Source organism: Protopterus annectens, chromosome 1.part0 (genome assembly GCF_019279795.1).
Source record: "Protopterus annectens isolate FY-2018-M chromosome 1.part0, PAN1.0, whole genome shotgun sequence".
In the NCBI taxonomy this organism is placed as follows: Eukaryota; Metazoa; Chordata; order Ceratodontiformes; family Protopteridae; genus Protopterus; species Protopterus annectens.
In genome coordinates this window covers 51,850,234-51,870,298 of record NC_056725.1, presented here as the reverse complement: position 1 = coordinate 51,870,298, position 20,065 = coordinate 51,850,234, and the positions used below count along the sequence as shown (strand labels likewise).

Here is a 20,065-nt window from a genome sequence, read left to right as displayed (position 1 = left end):
CATTTTGTCTATTTTGACACTTAGTTCCTGAATAGTAGTTAGTAATGACTGTAGTTCTTTTTTCATAGTTGTCTCCTGATGAGAAGATTTAGTGAACGGTTCTTTTACTATAGTACTTCCAAATGTAACTGACAGGAAAACTTAAAATCTACTTGAAATGTTTTATATACTACCCTAATATATACTTAAAGAATTTATTAAAATAAAAAAAAACTATTATTAGGGAAGTTTATATCAATATTTCCTGTCAAAGTTCTGTAAAAGCAGAGCTGATAAGAAAATCTGCTACTCTGTGCTCATCTTGGCCACACCCCCCCAAAGTTGTTTTGAGTACATACTTTATTAACTACATAAACTAAGCCTATGCAAAGCTTTACTGTTACTAACCATATAGGATCTAGAATCTATTGTGAAAAATAAGAAAGTGGTCCTTTTTTCTGACCTTCGTATTTTTTAAAGGCCAGAGCTATGATTTTAATGTCTGGCGACTTAGACGTATGACTCATATTTTTAAACCATGACAGAATAAGAGGGCTCAAATAAGCACACATTTTTTTTTAAATACGATATGGGTTTGGCATAACCGTTAATGCATTCACTTCACAGACAAAAGGACCAAGGTTTGATTCTGACCTCGAATTATTAGCTGATCTTAAAATGGGCCTTCAGAGCAAGTTATCCTAGCATTCACCCATGGACCTGTAAAAGAAATTAAAATGTGTTGCCTACACACCTCGCCTTCTCCTAAGGAAAAATAAAAATCGATTTTAGGCAGGACATATCAGAATTATTTTCACGTAGAATCATAGCGCTCAACCAAAGACAAATCTCAATAGAATGAACGACAAATCCAGAAATAATCAGGAGACACTGTTAAAATACTAGCACCATTAACTTGAGACATGACATTAATACAAGTTTGAATTAATACACATTTTCTGAAATAAAACACGTAGGGAACTGTAATTATTCTCATTTATTAAGGGTAATTCATCACTTTTCTGTAAAAGTCACCATTATCAGGATAGCATTAAGAGGCACAGCGCTAAAATTTAAGTCAATATCAGGGACAGTTGAGAGGTATGCCAGAAGAATAAAGTGCATTCCTGAAGATCAAGATGAGAGACTTGAAAGATGGCAAGTCTAGGGCCCTGGCCTGCAATTAAAAACAGCAGTATAGTTGAAAAGAATGCATCTATCACGTCATTGTAATGTTTTACGTCTTACTACTATCCTTAGTCTCTAGCTAAATCAAGACAGTGCCGTAACTACGATATTACCGATTATCGATGTCGGTACTGTCAGGCATGGAGTATGCAGCAAAACTTCTACCCTGCTTCACCACTGCCAAGTTCTCTATCAGAAAATCTCATCAAGAAACTTCAGCCTTCTGATAACACACAGACGGAATAGACTCCTACTTCATATCAAGCAGAGCACCTCATTAGCCCTCTTCAAACACAATCTGGACGATTGGATGGGTAACCGTAAATTCACCCCGGACGGAGGTTCCACCTGTGTCCCTTTTGGACAGGGGCAGTAGGTGCTGATCAGAGTAACAGGGGTAAAATTTGATAGGCTTGCAGGGGCCCTCGGGCCATTCGTCTAGTAACTTTCTGTGATCCCACGAACAAATCTACAACTTACAAGTACAAACGCCCAAAATATTAACTCCAAGGAAATCTTGCCGAATCACTGTAAATTATAACTTATTAACGGCGACACTGCTTCCTTTTCAATCACACAAACGCACGGGTCTACAGTAACGCTGAAATAGAACTAATCACCCTGCCGATATTCAAAGCAGATTTTACAAACACACGAGACTTTTAAGACAAACCACATCTGTAACCACTGCAAAAGACTAGGCTTCACCTTTAACCAACAATAAATAAAAGCTTACTCTTACAGAATGTTGTTTTTCTTATTTAAATGTCACTTACTGTGCCTGCAAACGGTGCATTGATGTCAGTACACTACACTGGTAAACAAATGTAACTAATAAAGCATTTCGTCAGATACAACATGACTAATTTTATGCAATTATTCGAGAAGATAAGGAATACATTCTATCCTACAATGTCATGATATTTTCAGTTATGCACATTTTTCAGGGGACAAAATCTGCCCAAAATGGGATTGCCCTGCGTAAACAGGAATAACTAAACATCCATAGTGTAATAAGCTATCTCATCATAACTTATACTAAAACCTCCCTCAATCTAATCGTTTTTACACAGTGGAAATGATGGTGTCGCAAACGTTTTGCGGTAAGTGAAAATTTGCCGTAAACCAATACAATTGAACACAGAGTTGCCGGAGTCCTGCTGATTCATATGTGCAATGGCGACAACTATTGTGAATGGAATGGACACTACAGGAGTATTAAAACAAGTCGCGACCATGTATGAGCAGCTTAAAGCAGAATGGCACAAGAAGAATCCTAGTCTAAATAAATGTGGAGATATTCTTGGCAAATTAAAGGTATGATTTGATCAGAAAGTGACAGCAACAGTGTTCTATTCTTACAAGCAGCAGTTGTGAAAAATAAATCACGTTGAAACAACTTTCTTCATTAATGTCTGGCAGTATCGTAAAATCATCAGAGGAGATTGTAAGTGGTACAGGAGTACTACATAAGTAATAATGGCATGTTATATGGTAGTTGTGAGCACAGAGAGGAGTGTGAGTTAAGCGGTTGAAGACATAATAAACTTGCATAAAATATAATTGCTGTGGAAGAATTGTAGTGGCTGTTGGGCATTCATTTTTTATTGTTGTAAAACAAATTGTTACTTTTTAAAACTTCACTTTTTATAGTTTTCCAAATATACGCAAACTGAGGTAGGTGACCAGGACAGTTTTGAATTAATTGTAGATAATCTTGTTGGCGGAAGGACTGTTTGCCTATACCTTTGCTGTTTGAGGTAGCTCTGTCCTTTTCTGTGTCAGCTGAGAGTGATTGTGGTTAGGACAGTAGTATGATTCATAATCTTTAGTGGTACTGCTGTGATATTTTGTATAATCTCTTATTCATACAAGTTGTGGACGTTCTATGCAAACCGAGACCCTAATGTTCAGGAATTCGGCCTTCACACTGCAGTAAATGTAGCTCGTTATTATTATTATTTTTTTGCCAGAGTAATTGTTTTTTTTTTTTTCTGAAAGGAAAGTAAGTTAAATGAAGTTATTGCCTTTTGTCTTTAGTCAACACCAAGTATATATGTGTTCAGAGGTATCACGTGACGTGATTGACTACAGCATATTATATAGGTTAGTACTAAGCTAACTGCCCTTTCAAGCCATTTTAAGCTGAGCCAATTATCCCTTGTGAGACTCAAACCCCTGCACCTTGTGTTTGTAAGGCAAACACTTTAATCATTATGCCACCGTCTAATGCTGATGCTTGCACATGAAAGGGTTTGCAGTTGCAGCACTTATACAAGCAAACTCCAAAACACCTGCACACTTCAGACTGCATGCCCGTGATTTGCACTGCGTGTCTGTATAGACTACTTAATCCAAATATAGGTGTTCTTCCTCATAAGAAAATACAGACTTGGCACAGTTCTCCTTGCATCACAAAGCACATTCGATTTTTATGATAAGAAGCAGTGGCATTCTGTCAGTCCTCCTGCAGTCAAGCACTTGAGACAGATTGGCAGTGTCCTAGACCACAGATGTCAATACATAACACACATATTTAATGTATGTAGTATCCAAATAGTACTGTGGGTACTGCAGATAAAATGTAGCTACTGTCAGTGCAGTACTGTTTTCTGGAATAGGACACCTCTGTTTAGTTCATCCATTTTAGTAAGTGTTAACCATGGCAGAGTCTAGCTGAAGAAGTTAAAATAGATAATTTTGCATGTTGGGTTACTGTAGTGGTTGAGGGGAGCAGATATAGTACTGCAGATAACCATGGGCATTCTTGATACTTGTTAATGGTGGGGGACTGGGTATCTCTCAGCATTGTAATGGCAGTCTATGCGGCTATGTTCCATTGTCACATGTCACGGTGATTCACACACACTTCCAGGTAATTGCGCACACATGTGAACCATAGCTGCTTTGCATTTCATTCATAAAATGAGATCTTGTTCTTTGTTGTATCATGTTGGTGGGGATTGCTGATGTCATTGTAGTAGGTCAGAGGTGTGTTAGGTTGCAGTCCTTTGTTTTTGCTACTGAGTGGCAGCTTTGTGATCTAGTGTGCTGTGCTGCTGAATGCACCACCCTGTACCTTTACAAGGAGAAGACTGCAACCAGATGGAACCGGCTTGTGCCTATGCTTATGTTTTGCTGATGGTGAGAGAAGTTGCAGAATGACATTGATTTCTAGTCCTCTGTGATTTGTTAGTGTGTTACTTTCACTATTGGTGTGGTTGCTGTTTCACTTTAAAGTTTGGACTGTTGCACAACTTGGCAGTGTCTGGTGTTAAAACTATTCAGTGGCTGTGAAACAGGTGCTAGCAGTAGCCGGTTAGTATCCCATAGGCAGATTATCTGCATATCAGCAAGTCAAATAGCATCAGAAATACTTGGTCTTGGTGTCTAATCCCCTTCTGCAACATCAACAAAACAGTTTGGAGGAACATGGGATGGGTAAGGCCAGACTTGCAAATAGGATGGAGTAATTCAAGCTCTCTAAACTTAAACCTTGCTCCGCATCTGTCGACAGGCTACTGTCTTACTTCCTGCAGATTGCCTCTGAACCTCTTGCTTATCCTGTATCCATCTTAATCAACCGATCCATTTCTGAATCCTATGTCCCCACTGTATGGAAGAATTTCTTTACTCTACCCATTCACAAAGGGGGCAACACCTCAGACATATCCATCTTCAGACCGATTGCCATACTCTTTCCACACTCAAAAATCCTGGTGAAATGCATTCGCAAGCAGGTAATGCATTACCTTCACCAGGAAAACCTTTTCACACCCACACAGCATGGTTTCCGTCCCAAGCATAGTAAAAGTACTGCACTCGTATCATTCATCAACACAGTCTCTGTAGCTCGTGATAACAGTAAACTTCTCATGCCTATTCCTTGACCTTTCTAAAGCCTTTGACACTGTTTCTCACCCACTCCTAGATAAACTCATATTTCTCTCTCCCTGCTATCTCCTGGTTCTTCAGCTATCTCTCTACCTGCCAGCAATCCGTTAAATGACTCTCTGCACTACCCTCCCCTCTCACTGTACAAATGGGAGTCCCCCAAGGGTCCATACTTCGGCAACTACTCTTTAATATTTTCACCAACCTGCTCTACTCTTCTTGTCCCCAGTCATATCTTGTGCAAGATGCTGTTGACTCAGCTGTTATAACCATTGCTGACAACCCAACTGACCTCCACTCAACTACCCAGGCATCCTTCCACACCATTGAGACTTGGCTTAGTGATAAACTAATATTTAATCCAAAAGAAACTAATCTCCTACTCTTCCTCCCTAAAAGCATCACCACACTCAAAAGTACATTTACCATCTTGTCCTGCAACAACACTATCATCTCAGCTGAATCTAGTACTAAATTGCTAGGTGTTACAATAGATTATCAGCTTAAATTTGATCTCCATATTACTAACTCAGTAAAAAGAACTCATCAGAAACTTGGACACCTTTTCCGTAGCAAGAAATACTTAACTAACACAACCCGAATAACTCTCTCCCAGGCTTTATTACGCCCAAAACTCTTGTACCACTGCCACATATTCACAGACCTACATTCTACACTTAATTTCCAAGCTTGAAACTATCTATAATAAGATCGCCAGATTTGCAGCTAACCAAACCTACAAATCAGACCACTGCTTAGCACTACAGCAACTAGACTGGCTTGAATTCCCCTCAGCTGCTCCAGCTATACCAACTACAAATCATCCACTCTATCCTCTATCTAACCTCCTTCTGCCCCAGCCTCTCCACTATCGTATCCAAATATTCCCCTGCTAGGACACTACGCTGCTCAAATCAAGAATTATTAGACCTCTGCAAACCCAAAACCAAAATAGGCTGCCTTCTCTATAACTATAACCCAGCTACATCCTGGAACTAACTCCCCTTGAAAGTAAAATCCCTCCAGCATAGCGAAAGGTTCAAATTAGCCACAAGGAAATGCCTAAAAACAAAAGTGGTCTTGCCACTGTAGCCAACCACCATCCTTTCACTTGTTTCACCACCTCAGTCTTAATGTATCTCTAACACTGTTCCCCCTGCCTCTTCTACCTCTTCCCTTCCTCTATCTCCAACCACTCTTAATTCTTACAGCCTCAAAACAACCTACATGTCTTGTCTCCTATACTCAACCTCCCCTACATCTCCTACTAGCCATTCTTGCTTTCCTTTCTTGTTTCCAAACTCCTATACAACTAGATCCTACCCTCTTTAAATAAGCATCTGCCTAACTATTAACTCATTTTGCTCTGAGTAGCTTAAATAATATTGTAACTAGTCACATTTTCTTCTGTTAATTGTTTAAAACTTTGTAACAACTCACATACTTGTCTGCCAATTGTTAATACTCTGTATAATTGAATTGCCTGAGGAACTTTTTTTCTCTCCAGGTCTCTGCTTGGAAAATCCTATAGCTGATTGTTACCACTAATGTTACTAAAATTTAATAAATTGTTTTCTAGTCCTGAGGAGCTTTTCTACCCAGGTCTCTGCTGAAAATGAGCCAAAAGCTCAGCCAGACTAACCCGGTTAACAAATGTAAAATAAATAAATAATAATTCAAGCACTCAAAGGGAAATTGGCTGTGCTTAAAATGCCCTGCAAAGACAGCAAGTATAAGTACCTGGATGTGAACCTATAAATAGTAAATTAAACATGAAAGTACAACATATGCAGGCATATTATGGTGTAATCCTAACTTTCCACTAGACGGTATACACTTAATTCAGATCCTTCCTATTCTCTGTGATTAAAATTTAACCCTCTAGCAGCCCTTTCAGTGCTGTTTGCCTTAGTTTTTACTTACCTTGCATGCACAGAAATCGGGTACCTTGTGGTTTGGTTTGGCCCCGCTCCGCTCGCCATGCTTGGGCTTGCTCCGTGCCCCCACCCTGCCCCCAAATCTCACCCGCCCCCAGTGGTGCTAAATGTAAAGCTCTAAAAACCACAACCCATCCACTGTAACCTATCAAAGCTAACCTCCTAGATCAAACAAACACCCCACCTGCCACTAATCTTCCTAGTCTTCTTAACTTACTCCTACTCCAAATACAGTCCCAACATAATGCCCCGGCCAGGCACTTATGTTATCCCTCAAAATACTGCTACTATTTTTGCTGTTAATCTCTGTTGCTCATTATATCTCCTCAGCACCTATGAAAATCAGCCCAACCTAGGTTTTCACTACCCCAAATCCCAAACTATCACTACATCAATATCAAATAATACTGACCACTTCATAATTCCCCACATACCTGACCCCATCATTGGTAAAAACTACCACTCAATTAGACTGAGGTATATCAGTCCCAAAACTAAACATTACTAAAAATGTATAAACAAAATGATGGAACTCATTGTTAGCTTACATTACAGCCTGACAATGGATGGAGACATCCACCCAAACCCTGGCCCACCCCCACCTGCTGATTCCAGTTCTCAAACTAATAGTCCTTCTAACATAACACTGGCTAATAGGCCCCCTAATTCTCTCCTGATCTGCCAACTAAATATCAGAAGCATAAACAATAAGGTCCATAATCTGCATGCCCTCTTAGCAGTTTACTCCCCCGATGTATTATAAATTACGGAGACCTGGCTAAAACCGGTAACTAAAGACATTGAGGTAGTACTACCAGAGTACGACATACTTAGATTAGATCATACTGCTAGGAAGGGTGGCGGGGTAGCTGTACTGTAACAATGAGGTAATACCACCAGGGTACGAAGTACTTAGATTAGATGGTACTACTAGGAAGGATGGTGGGGTAGCTGTACTCTATAAAAATACACTAGATGTTACTATGGTCTTCCTACAACCATCTCAGTTTAATAATGCAGAAATTCTTATTACCAAACTACAGATTAACAATAACAAATGCATAAACATTGTCTGCGTTTACATTCCCCCAGGTAATAATACAAACACCCTAAAGGGCATCCTCCACTGTTTATCCAGTACCTACCCCCAAGAAACTATGGTGCTTGGAGATTTCCTGCATTTATCATCCGGAAAGTGCTTCCGAAGCATACGTTGCAGAACTACGAGATTCAGGAACAGCTTCTTTTCTAATGTCATCAGGCTGCTGAACTCTAATAACCACTACACTCCATGATGTCCAACTGGGTCAGTAGAAACTGTCTCAATTTGTGCAAGAACCTGGTTACCAGTCTCGCCTAATACATAGCGCAATATTCACTATGATAGTAACTTATAGGCCATCTAGGGCAGTGGCAATGCAGTAAAATATCTCTTCTTTCAGTGCAATACATGCAAATTCATAAATTAACCCTAGTGCAAAACTATAAGGTCCATAGTGCAATACTCTAATGTTCACAGTGCAATACTCGTGTCTGTTTTGGTGCAAGGGTCATGCAATGTCTTAACCAAGTACCTGTGCAATAAAGTCCCATGCAAGTAAGTGTTCAGTTCAAAAAGTGATAAAATGTGTTTCTAATTGTGCAATATTAGTTTGTCTACCTGCATGTCTGTGATGTAATAGCCAGGTGTTACATGTGTAAATGTCTGTGAAAATAGTCTATATGTTGTCTGCACATTGAGTCTGGAGATATGGAATTTTGTTCAGTTTTTGCTCTTGTGTGATTTCTGAATGACAATAAAGTTTGTCTTTTAACATTGAGTGGAACACCTGTTCCTCTGAATCTCATACAACCCATGTCAACCCACACAGTGTTGCACAGCTCATATCCTCCCCCACCAGGATAGGCAAACCAAATAACAAAGACAGTATCCTAGAGTGGATACTTATCAACAGCCACCCCTATATGTACAAGTCAGGGTCCCTCCCAGATGACCTAAGTGACCACTTACATACATTATCAAGCACAAGGTGGCCAACCCCCCACCAGACCACGTTTAAAATAATAAGAAATTCAACTCCACCAATTTTTAGAATGAACTTAAAGCTTGCAGTTGGGTCAGTCCTAAAGCACCTTTCACTGGACGATGCAGTAGCATACTTTAATTCCATATTCCTTACTATTCTTGATGCTCACACTCCTGCTTGCTCCATTAGAACCAAAACAAAAACTGCCCCGTGGCTCTCAAGAGACCAACTCTATAAAATCATAGCTAGAAATAAGGCATGGAACAAATGGCTTGCCACAAAAGACCCACTAGATTAACTCCAAAACCGACAGCTAAGGAATCACACACACAAATCTATTATACTAGACAAAACTTCTACTGCCATCTTCTATAAAAATTTCACAGCAAGCCTCAAAAGTTTTGGGCAGGAGTAAACAAATTTACCCAGGACAATCCTCCCCTCCTACCCCATCGGCTTCCAACCATAAATCCCCAGAGGATATTGCAAATACCTTCAGTAGTTTTTTTCACATAGACTATCCAGTCCATAGCCAGCTAACTGGAACCCAGCTGCTCCAACCCAAATTCTGCCACAGCCAATACCCCACTCTCCTTCAGCTTGTTTCTACATCACTTCTCAGATCTCTAATTAAGAAATTAAACCCAACTGCTCTAGCAGCTGATCTCCTCCCACCAGAGTATCTGAAAAAAGCAGCAGATACCATAGCATACCCCATCTCCATCGTAATCAACAGAACCTTATCTGAAGCCACCATCCGCTCCATTTGGAAAATATCATATATGTAATACCACTCCATAAAGGAGGCAACTCCTTTGAACTGTCAAACTTTAGACCCATAGCTATTCTGTCACCATTGGCTAAAATTATTTAGAAGTGTGTCCACAAACAACTTGTGCATTATCTTACCCAGAATAAGCTGTTGGCTAACTCTCAGCACGGTTTTAGGCCACAACAAAGTACCACCTCAGCCCTCCTATCCTTCTCTAACCTATAAACCATAACTGAAATAATAACAAGCTTTCATCAGCCCTCTTTAGATCTCTCCAAGGTCTTCGATATAGCCAACCACCCAATACTCATGCACACCCTTAAGGCATTCTCACTAAATAGCCGTGCACTTCACTGGTTCCAATCTTACCTGTGTGATAGGCAACAAGCCGTCCTGTGGCAGGACAGACTATCAGCCCATCTGCCCATCACCCCAGGTGTCCCCAGGGCTCCATACTAGGACCCCTTATTTTCTCTCTCTTTATTAATGACCTTCCCACTGTCATCCCAAATGCTACCTGACTCCACCTTGATTTGTTTAGCCACATGCCCGACAAATCTAATGACATTAAAGTAGAATACTTTCAGTGTAGTTGAAAACTGGCTCTCTAACAGTCAGCTGATATTAAACCCTAACAAAACAAAGTTGCTTCTTTTCTCCCTCACTTGTAAGTCTTCCTCACTACTCTTTACCATAAAATCTAATAATGGTACCATTATTTCCCCAGATGCACAAACCAAACTCTTAGGCGTCACAATAGACAACACCCTCAAATTTGATTTCACTGTCACTCAAACTATCCAAACCATTAACAAAAATTTGGCTCCTTCTATAAGATCAAACCTTTCCTTCCTTCATTTGCTAGGAGTGATATTGCTCGTTCCCATCTACTCTTCACTCTTCTCTGTCTCCTCTCTAATCACTAATTTGAACAAATCCTATCTTGGCAAACTCTCCAGCTGTTATAACCATATTGCTAGATTTGCAACAGGCACGGCCGATAGGACCCACCAGTGGCACAATCTAAATCTTCTGGAGTGGCTAGAATGGCCTTGCCTACTTCAGTACAACCAGCTCATAATTGCCCATAAAGTTCTCAACCACCCTGATAATATGCCCGCACTTAAAAATATTATCAACCCTTATAGCAACCTGAGATCACTTTGCTCTTCTAATAAACTGCTGGTTCAAACATCCAAAATCAATAACTCTGCTGGTGACTCTCTGTTGGCAAAACTCTCTTCCTGCTTATCTTACTCTTGAACCCTCTCTTATTCATTTCAAAAAAGCCCCAAGCTATACTTTAAAACTCACTGGCTGTGTCCTTGTTCAAAACCGGACTAGATCCTCCTCTGTAGTCTGTAATCATGTTACATTGCCTAGTCAATTTGTCAGCACTGTCTTAAAAATGTATGATTATATCACCTGCTTGCTCAACTGGAGGCCTGTAAACTGTGTGTAACTTGTAATCATTTATGTTCTACCTTGGAGCTTTTCTCCTGGGCCTCTGCTGAAATGGACATGTATCCAGTCGGACTATCCCGGTCAACAAATGTAAAGTAAATAACGGGTGAAAGTAGTGGCACAGAATGCATTTTGTATGTATACACTGTGCACTTGTTGCATGTGCTACTAGTAGGTACTGGAGAACCATACAGAATTAACAAGGTGCCTGATGCTGATTGTTCTAAAAGGCAGTGGGCTATATTCCAAAATACTTGTTCCTAGTTTAAGTAGTCACACTGAGACCAAGTCTCTTTGGATTTTGTATCAGGCTAAATATTTACACTCTAAATATCTAAAGGATTGAATGTGTTGGCAGTTGTAACAACTTTATTATGTATTCGAGAAATGGATTCCAAGAAGTAAACTTCAAGAGCAAATACATAATACAGCATTACAGTCATTGACCCACTCAAAATTCTTTGTAGCACATGGAGATTTTATTTATTTTCTCAGTGTGCAAGTTAATCAAAAGTAAGATTAAAAAAAAAACAAAAGCAATGTGGTGTCAAGCTTTGAAAGCCAGTAAAGCAGTGTAGAGTGAGCAATATCCTTATGTATTTCCTATCTGAGGGAAGTAGTTGTAACCACAGTACTGTGTATACTTTAGCAGGCAAAATGGGAGGTGAAACAAATCTGTTACATGCTACTGCTGTGTAGTGGTCAGTGTTGTCTGTTTTTAATGCAGACCCTGCCTTAACAGTTCATAAGAGATGTTAACGTCTGGTCTTGGCTGTAACAGCACTTAACCTGGGATAATTTAGCCATTTTTGAAAGTAATAAAGGTTGTCTGTGCACTGTAGTATATTTACATGCACATGTTTTCTGTTATTCCACTTGTGTTAAACATATCGGTTTACATGCATTTCTTTCCTAGTTATGCATGCCAAGTAGATTGCTTTGTACAAGTGTTTGTTATTTAGAGAAAAGTGAGACACTAGTACTATGGAAGAGCATTGACAAATCCAGGATTGGCTCGGATGTTTTTTTGCTTGAGGGAGGAGGGATTTGGTACTAAAGCTTAGAGATGTAGAGTACACTATATCTCCTGCATTATTTTGGGAATTAGTTATGGTAAGTAGGAATTTGTCTTGAGTGTAGGTTCCTGATTGGGTTATAATGCTGCATTAAGTACTTTAAAGTGGAGGCATTTGTTTGGGTTGTATACTAAGTTTTGAATAATTAATAGTTGAGATTGGTGAATGTTAGGTAATTCATTCCATTTTAGGGTTGTGAGTGCTAGGCAATGTGGTGGGTACAATTTGGGGAATTTGAAATAAATGTTGTGATTTTTGTTATAGCACTTCTAGAGTTTAATTTTGGACGACAGGTTCGTAAGAATTTGTGAGAGATGTAATGGTGTAAGTAATAATAAAGCTGTTGGGACTGTTGCTCTGGCTTTGTCTGTGAGATATGGTTTGGAACAATTTAGCTTGCCTAGTTTTTGGTGGGTTTTTTATTGCTGCTGTTAGGTGTGGGTTAAATTTGTCATCTATAGTCACATCTGAAAGTTTGGTGTTTGAAACTAGTTCAGTTGTTGCTCTTGGCTAACATGATTTTGAAATGATCTTTAGTTGACGAATGTGTCTTGAGAGTAAAGGTGGTTTGTTTTTTGGGGGGGCTTGAGTAGAATTTGTGAATTGTCTAACCACATTTCAATGGAGGAGAAAGCTTACAGTCGGGCATTGTAACCTTTTGTCTGAGGTAGGTGCAGAGCAAATTAATGTGGAGTCCTCTGCATGTTGTATTAGGCTACCATATTTGGTTGCTGAGTGGAGATTGTGAGGACATTAAATAGCAAAAGTTCAGGAGTAGATCTTTGTGGTATGTCTACTTTGACAAGCAGGAAGGAAGAATACTCAGTTTGCCACTTGACAGCCTGATGTTTGTGCTAACTATCACAACAATAACAACAACCTTAGTACGCACTCAGTGGTGAGAGACCTGACAGTAACCTTTCCTTTAATTACAGTGTCTTCACAGTGGTAAGAAGGGAGTTTTATATTGCTCATCTTATAAATAAGGGCATTGCATCCAGAAAAAAAAGAAGTTGTAACCTCTCTATACTCTTCCCGCATCAGGCTAATGATTGATTACAATGCCCCTTTTAGTATGTACCTTTCCAAGCACATGCAGCAATTGGAGAGACCACAAAGGTTCCTCCCAAGGAAAATTCAAGGTCATCAGCATCTGTACTATGTGGATCGTCTGAAGTCACTGTCACATAATTTCATACAGACTATTCAGAGGCGTTCTGTGCCGTGCATATAAGGCAATGTATGACCCTACTTTATTGGAAATGATGCATATCCACAAGTCAAATGGTACATGGCTTACTTGCTCTAAAGACCTTAACCTGGTGTGTGACATTAATAGAACCTGCTGGAGGGACATATTTGTCTCCCAGAGGTTACCACACCTTTGGAATGGACTCCCACTTCATGTCAAACAGAGTACTTCATTGTCCCTCGTCAGACACAATCTGGACGACTGGATGGGTAGCTGTAAATTCACCCCTGGGGTTCCACCTGTGTCCCTCTTGGACAGGAGCAATTCGCACTGATCATTGAAATAAGTGTAGAACTTGGTTAGGCTTGTAAGGTCCCTAGGGTCATTAGCCTAGTAAATCCATAGGGCCATTAGCCTAGTAACTTTCTGTGATCCTATGATCATATGTCTATTTGATAAATAGTCTTGAAACCAGAAAAGAGAGGAGAGAGAGAGAGAGAGAGAGGAATACCTAGAGAGTTAAAGAGAATTTTTGTAGATGATAATGATGTGATACTGTGCCAAATGCCTTTGATAAGATGAAGAACTGAGGTTACAGATTACAGAGTTTGTCAGCATTGATGGCGTTGTGCGAGGGAAAGGATGCTGTTTTTTAAGATAGTCCATTAGTTGGATTTGTATAAATTTTCGAGAATTTTTGATATGGGGCAAGTATGGTGGTTGACCTAAAGTTTTCATATAATTGGTTAATGGACCTACTTTGTGGAGTGGCACTATGTATACCTTTTTCTAAATAGAGGGTGCATAACATACTTATTTTGTATTTATTAATTGGGTTGGTATTGGCAGCAGTTTTAAATATTTAGGTCTGATTATCTATGGCCAGGGTAGTACTTTTTGGTTTAAGTAATATTACTTGTTGGGTAGAGAGTGGTTTTAGAGTGGTGTGTATTTTATATGACTTGGATTCTAGTAAAGATGTACTCTTTATTACCATGCTAGTTTTTAAGGTAGAGTTGATGGAGTGTATGAAGTGATTTTTTTTTTTTTAAAGTTCTCTGCTATTCTTGCTGGGGCGGGGTGGATTCAGGATACTAGTTAGGTTGAGTTTCAATCTGGTTTTATTAGGTTATTGATGAATTTCTAGAATACCTTTGGATTGTTTTGATGAACATGTTGTGTTGCATAGTAATGAGTTTTTTTGTCCTCTATTTTTATGCTTTGCTTAGTTTTGTTCCTAATGTGCTTAGAGAGCTGTAGGTTTTCCTTTTGTAGACATTAGTGTTTTATGGGCATTATTTCTTAGAACTAGACAATTAATGAGACTGTGGGATAGCCAGGATGCAGGGTTTAATCTAACTTTTTTTTCCTTATTGGGGGATAATGATTTAGTATTGTGAGAAAGGTATTATTGAATTCCATCACAGATACATCTAGTGGTATATTTAGGGTGGAAAATTGTAGGAATTAAGAATTGAACTTTGCTTCTGAACAGATTTGTACTGATGCTGTTTAGGAGTGTGTGTGTTGGATTCTGAGTGCAAAGGTTGGTAAATGGTCACTTCGGGAGTCAGGTGTGGTGCCTATAGAGGAGATATTACTGGGGTGTTAGGTTAGTATCCAGTGTAATATTGATGGTATGTTTGAAACTTTGTTATATCAGTTGTTTTAAAGCTGAAAGAATTCTCTCTAGATTAACTGATTGTGACAGTACAGTTTCTAATCTCCATTAAAGTCACCTAGAACTATTGTTTCATGAGATGTTATTGGTTAGCCATGTTAACATTCCAATACTTGTGGAATTCTATCAGATGGGATATATACTGCAGTTATGTAGATAACGTTTGTTGGGATAGGGTTTAAGAAAGGCTATAAAAATTTCTGATGAGTTGAAGTGGGGCTTATTCTGGTTGTATGGGGAGGTATCTAACTGGCAAGGATATATATGATAGCTACTCCTTTTTTGGTTAGATGATATGCTCTAAGGATGTTGTATTTGGAGGGTTTTAACCAAGTTTCAGTAGTAACAAGTGTATGTTTTGGGGTATGCTGTGATATGAAGGCGTGTATTTCAGATAGTTTGAGATGCTTTTTAGGTTAATATTGATATGCATTAGGCCTTTGCTTGGGAGTTGGTCATTTGTTGTTAATGGAGTGGGAGGCAGTTAGGGAGGTGGTGTTTGATATTTGGCTTGGATGGAGGCCAGGGTTTGGGTGAATATCTTTGTCGTTAGCTAGTGGTGCAGGGAAGAAGTGCATGGCGAATAGTGTGTTTATTTTTGACAGTATTTCATCTTTATGTATTTTGAATTGTATTCCACCTAAGTATCTGTACTGAGGCACCTGTTCTTGGCTGTAATGAGTCTAAAAAGTTATTCAAAATAAACCCATACGGTAGAATTCTTATATAAACTGGCAGAAGAAGAGTTGAAGGATGTAGCCTTAGCAGAAATCTGACGTGTTACCATTAAAAGTGCTGGACAAAGCTTAAATGGAATCATAAGGCATTCTTTAGTTATATTATGAAATTCTGAAGTATAGCACTGTTCTGGACCGATTTATCTAATGGTAGCACTTCTGTTCCTGAAGCATTGCAATCATCTTGGCTCACAAATTCAGTTCTAACTTCTCGTGAGTTACTTCACCCCTCTGTTTTGTTACTGCTGCATAAATCGCTCTAGGTCAAGTCCTGTTTGCATTGTCACGTAGGTTCTGATAATTGATCTGATCTCTGGATGCAAACTGATCTCTGGATGCAAACTGATAAAGTGCTAACAGGTTAGCTTAGTCCCTTTTGAGCCTCTGCAGTCTAAGTCTCTTCATTTGTTACATACCAGATATTTGGAGAACTGCTCTAGTGGTACCACTGCATAGGGGTGGACCCACACTGGTCATTCTTATTACAGACCGATAAGTCACAGTAATGTAACCTGTAAGATTATAGGATACGTCATTATAGAAGTTATAAGTAACAAAATCGGTCACTTGCGGTTCCTTTTATTCAAATCGGTTTGGCTTTGTGAAATGCAGGTCTTGTTTATAGAATATATTTTTATTTTACTTTTGTATTTGTTTACTGGGATTGCCCAGCTGAATATATCACAGTGTAAGATGGAGATAACAGTTAACATGGATGTATGGATCTTGACAGACGTTTACTTTTAATTGATTTCTTTGAAGTGTTATCAATGTCTTGAGCAAGGGGCAAGCTGACCGCACTAAAAGGAAATGGACAAAAAAGGAGAACAGTGCATTAGGAATAGACAACATTTTGCTTTTTTATCTTGAATTTATGCATTTAAATATTAGAGTGCCCTAAAAATATTTTCTATGTGGAGTAAAGGGGCATAGTAGAAGAAATTTTGAAAACAGGTAAAGAAAATGCAGAAGAGATCAGCATTTTATGTGTGCCCTAATGTAAGTGCAAAACACATGTAGAATGTTTGAAATTCTCGTGCTGAAAATTAAAATGTCTGTATTTGTTAAGGCTGAAGGAGAGAGGGATGGTGTGGACTGAGATGCTGATGAAGGTTTGAATTAAACTGACATTTGAAACAAGAAGTGAGGTTGGTGAACAAAGAATAAATATTTTATACAGGCAGGAGAACCTGTGTCAACTATCTCAAACATGAGAAAATCATTGGGAAGCTATTACAGAAGGGAAAATGATTTCTTAGTTAATCGAATAGGTGGACTGGTCCAAGGACACTTTTAGCTGTGACCCAAGCCATTCTGTTTTTTCATAAGTGTGGACAATTGACAGCTTGATTAATAGTGGTTTGCTGGTTTAAATACAGTGATGCAAAAATCCAGTACAGTGTGACATACAGTTGTTTGACAATTGCAGTAGAAAGTGATGTTTTGTATTTATTTGACAGTTGTGATATTGCACATGTTAATGTTGGATCTGGTATGTAGTGTGGAGCTCTGAGGAAGAGACTCGAGAAGAGAAAATGTTTAATTTGCATTTTTTAAAATCTTATTTCAGAACTGATTGTTACATTAAAATGGTGTGAAACGATTTAAAAAAACCTAGAAAAACTCAGTTTCAAACTGAGGAGGGAAAAGATGCTCATTATCTTTTGGTTCAGAAGACTGCATTTGGGTAGCATTATTAGAAGTTGAAAAGTAAAGATATTTAAAAAGGTTTATTGGACAAGGAAATATATTGGATATGCATATAGTTTAAAGCAAGAAATGTGTTTAGTGGGGGACTTAAGGTTGAAAATTACGATAATTGTGTTGGCGTTGAACAGTGTGGAATAAGGAGAACAGTTTGAAATCAAGATATGGTGGGAAATTTAATAGTAATATGAGACAATAGGGAAACTGGGAATGGATATTGACTCATAAGCTGTTGAGTCTGGGTGATGGAGTAGAGCATACACATCATTGGGAAATTTTAAAAACAATTTATGCAATTTATTTGGGTATGTTAAAAGGTCTGTATATCGATGTTTGTTCTAGATTATTTAATTTGGTGCATGCTGGGTTAAGATTCATTAATTCAATGAGGATAGAGTATTAATGGGAAGTTATAACAAGTGGGAATACAAAATTCAAGAAAGGTTGCAAACGGAATATAAAGTGTGAACAGATTTTTCTAGTAATTGAAATTATTGGTGGGATGCATTAAAGTGTAAATTGGAATTATTAGTGGTTGGAAAAATGGTTAAAGGGAAATGCAGTAAAGGTGTGCAAGAATATAAGGAACTGTTAGGAACAAAAGAGAAGCTAACTGTTTAAAAAAGGAAAGGTATGCAAAAGGAATTTAAAGGAAATGCATGAATGAGGCCAAAATTTTCTTGGAGAGGCAAATATTTTAAAAGGGGGGGTGAAGCTTATCCACTGTTTGCAATGTACTTTAAAAGCAAGAATAGGTAATGAAGGAATTGATGAGTAGGAATGGCAAGAAAGCTAGATTTCTGAAGATGATGGAATAAATAAATGTACATAGGCCCATTCTCAGTTCTTTCTCAACCCCAGGCTAAACGATAACCCTAAATATGAACAAATACTTTTTCCTACCTTGCTCTCTCTATTCTTCACTCACTCCCTTCCTTCGGTTTCTCTCTCCTGAGGCTGTATCCAAGTATGTCACAACACTTTTCTCTCACTTAATATTGCAATTTCTGTTTCTATTAAATTACCTTTAGTTTCTCTAAACTGACTAATTTTTTTTCTAAATATTAAACAATTGTTCTGTAAGGTGTATCTATTCTTAACCAGTGTCTCCACATTGTCTAATTTGGTATGATTTAAATTGGTGATGTTTCTGCGTTATTTTTGAAGATTGTAAAATTTATTGTTCTTGAGCTCCAAAGTTTTACAAAAACATTTCATTTCCCTATAATCAAATGTAAACAAACAAACAAAATAAACCCAACCAGAAACAATTGGAACGGCAAATGATTGGCTGATTTAAAATGTTAAAGGAACCGATACAGAGAATATAGGGGAAATCATTGGATGAAATAGATGGTGTTAAGGTTAGAACGTGAGTTAATCTACCTTTTTGAAATTCCCATATATCCAGATTGTATGACAAGTGGAAATTGTGAAAACTTTACCAAAAATGTCCTTCACCCTACATTAAGATTGACTTGAATAAAACCATAAAAATTGTGTAGTAAAAGAACTTGGAACACTGCTGTTACATGAGCAAATGTTGACATATAAAGTCTGAGGTAATGAATAGTGGTATATCAAAACAGTTACTGTAACAGGCGATTATGAATACCTCCACTGTCGGATAATTAATTGTCTTTTTAGTGAGATTTATGTTGTATATAGTTTTAGATCAGTATGGTAATATTAAATTTCCCATCAGTTTTGGCGAGTATGAATTCTGGTAATGCTGATACTGGTCCATATGGGTTGTTGGGTCCTAAATTATGACAGTCTCAGTAATTTATATAGATGAAGGTGCTTTAGATCCACACACCTATCACGTAATTATATTTTTATTTGTACTGTAAATTGTTTAAAGGAAGTATTACTGAGGTTTGTACTTGAATATCTGTTGGCAGAATTAAATCTAAGGCAACATGGTTTCATTACAAGACACTTGTTTTTTAACCAGTTTGTTGCGGAGTTTGAATGAATTTCATGTACATTTGAATTTGTCTAAAGCATTTTACAGTGTTTCATACAATAGTAGTAATAGTCAGTTGCGGATTTGTAATATTATTCCATGTGTTTTCAGTTGGGTTAGATGCTGGTTGAATTTGTTGCTGATTAATCATACTTACTGTGTGAGAATTAGCTGAGAGGTTTTGCAGAGCCCCATTTTTGGGACATTTTTATTTATTGTCTTGATGTCTGATAGTGGGTAATCTGTTGTAGGGTCACAGATGACACAAAGATTATCTTTTCAGTCTCATATCTGCTAGCATTATGTTACAGTAAGCATGGTATTACTTTAAAAATGTATCTTTTTTAAATGAAAATTATCCATAGACATTACATGGTCTAATAATGTAATTCAGTTGTTATAAAGGTCCAGAAATAATTATTAGCAAGAATTTTTCCTTTAG

At 38.2% G+C, this 20,065-nt stretch overlaps 1 protein-coding gene across 2 annotated transcripts in view; it reads left to right on the top strand.

Annotated features, from left to right (window-relative positions):
- The first annotated feature begins 2,250 nt into the window (after positions 1-2,250).
- PSMD8 (proteasome 26S subunit, non-ATPase 8) overlaps positions 2,251-20,065 on the top strand; it is a 486,583-nt gene continuing 468,768 nt past the window's right edge. The window contains exon 1 of one of the 2 annotated variants that reach the window (XM_044082801.1): positions 2,251-2,484. In XM_044082801.1, the coding sequence (XP_043938736.1) occupies positions 2,344-2,484 (141 nt within the window). In that variant the 5' untranslated portion in view covers positions 2,251-2,343. The remainder of the gene's footprint in view (positions 2,485-20,065) is intronic. The other variant, XM_044082711.1, reaches the window with a different exon arrangement.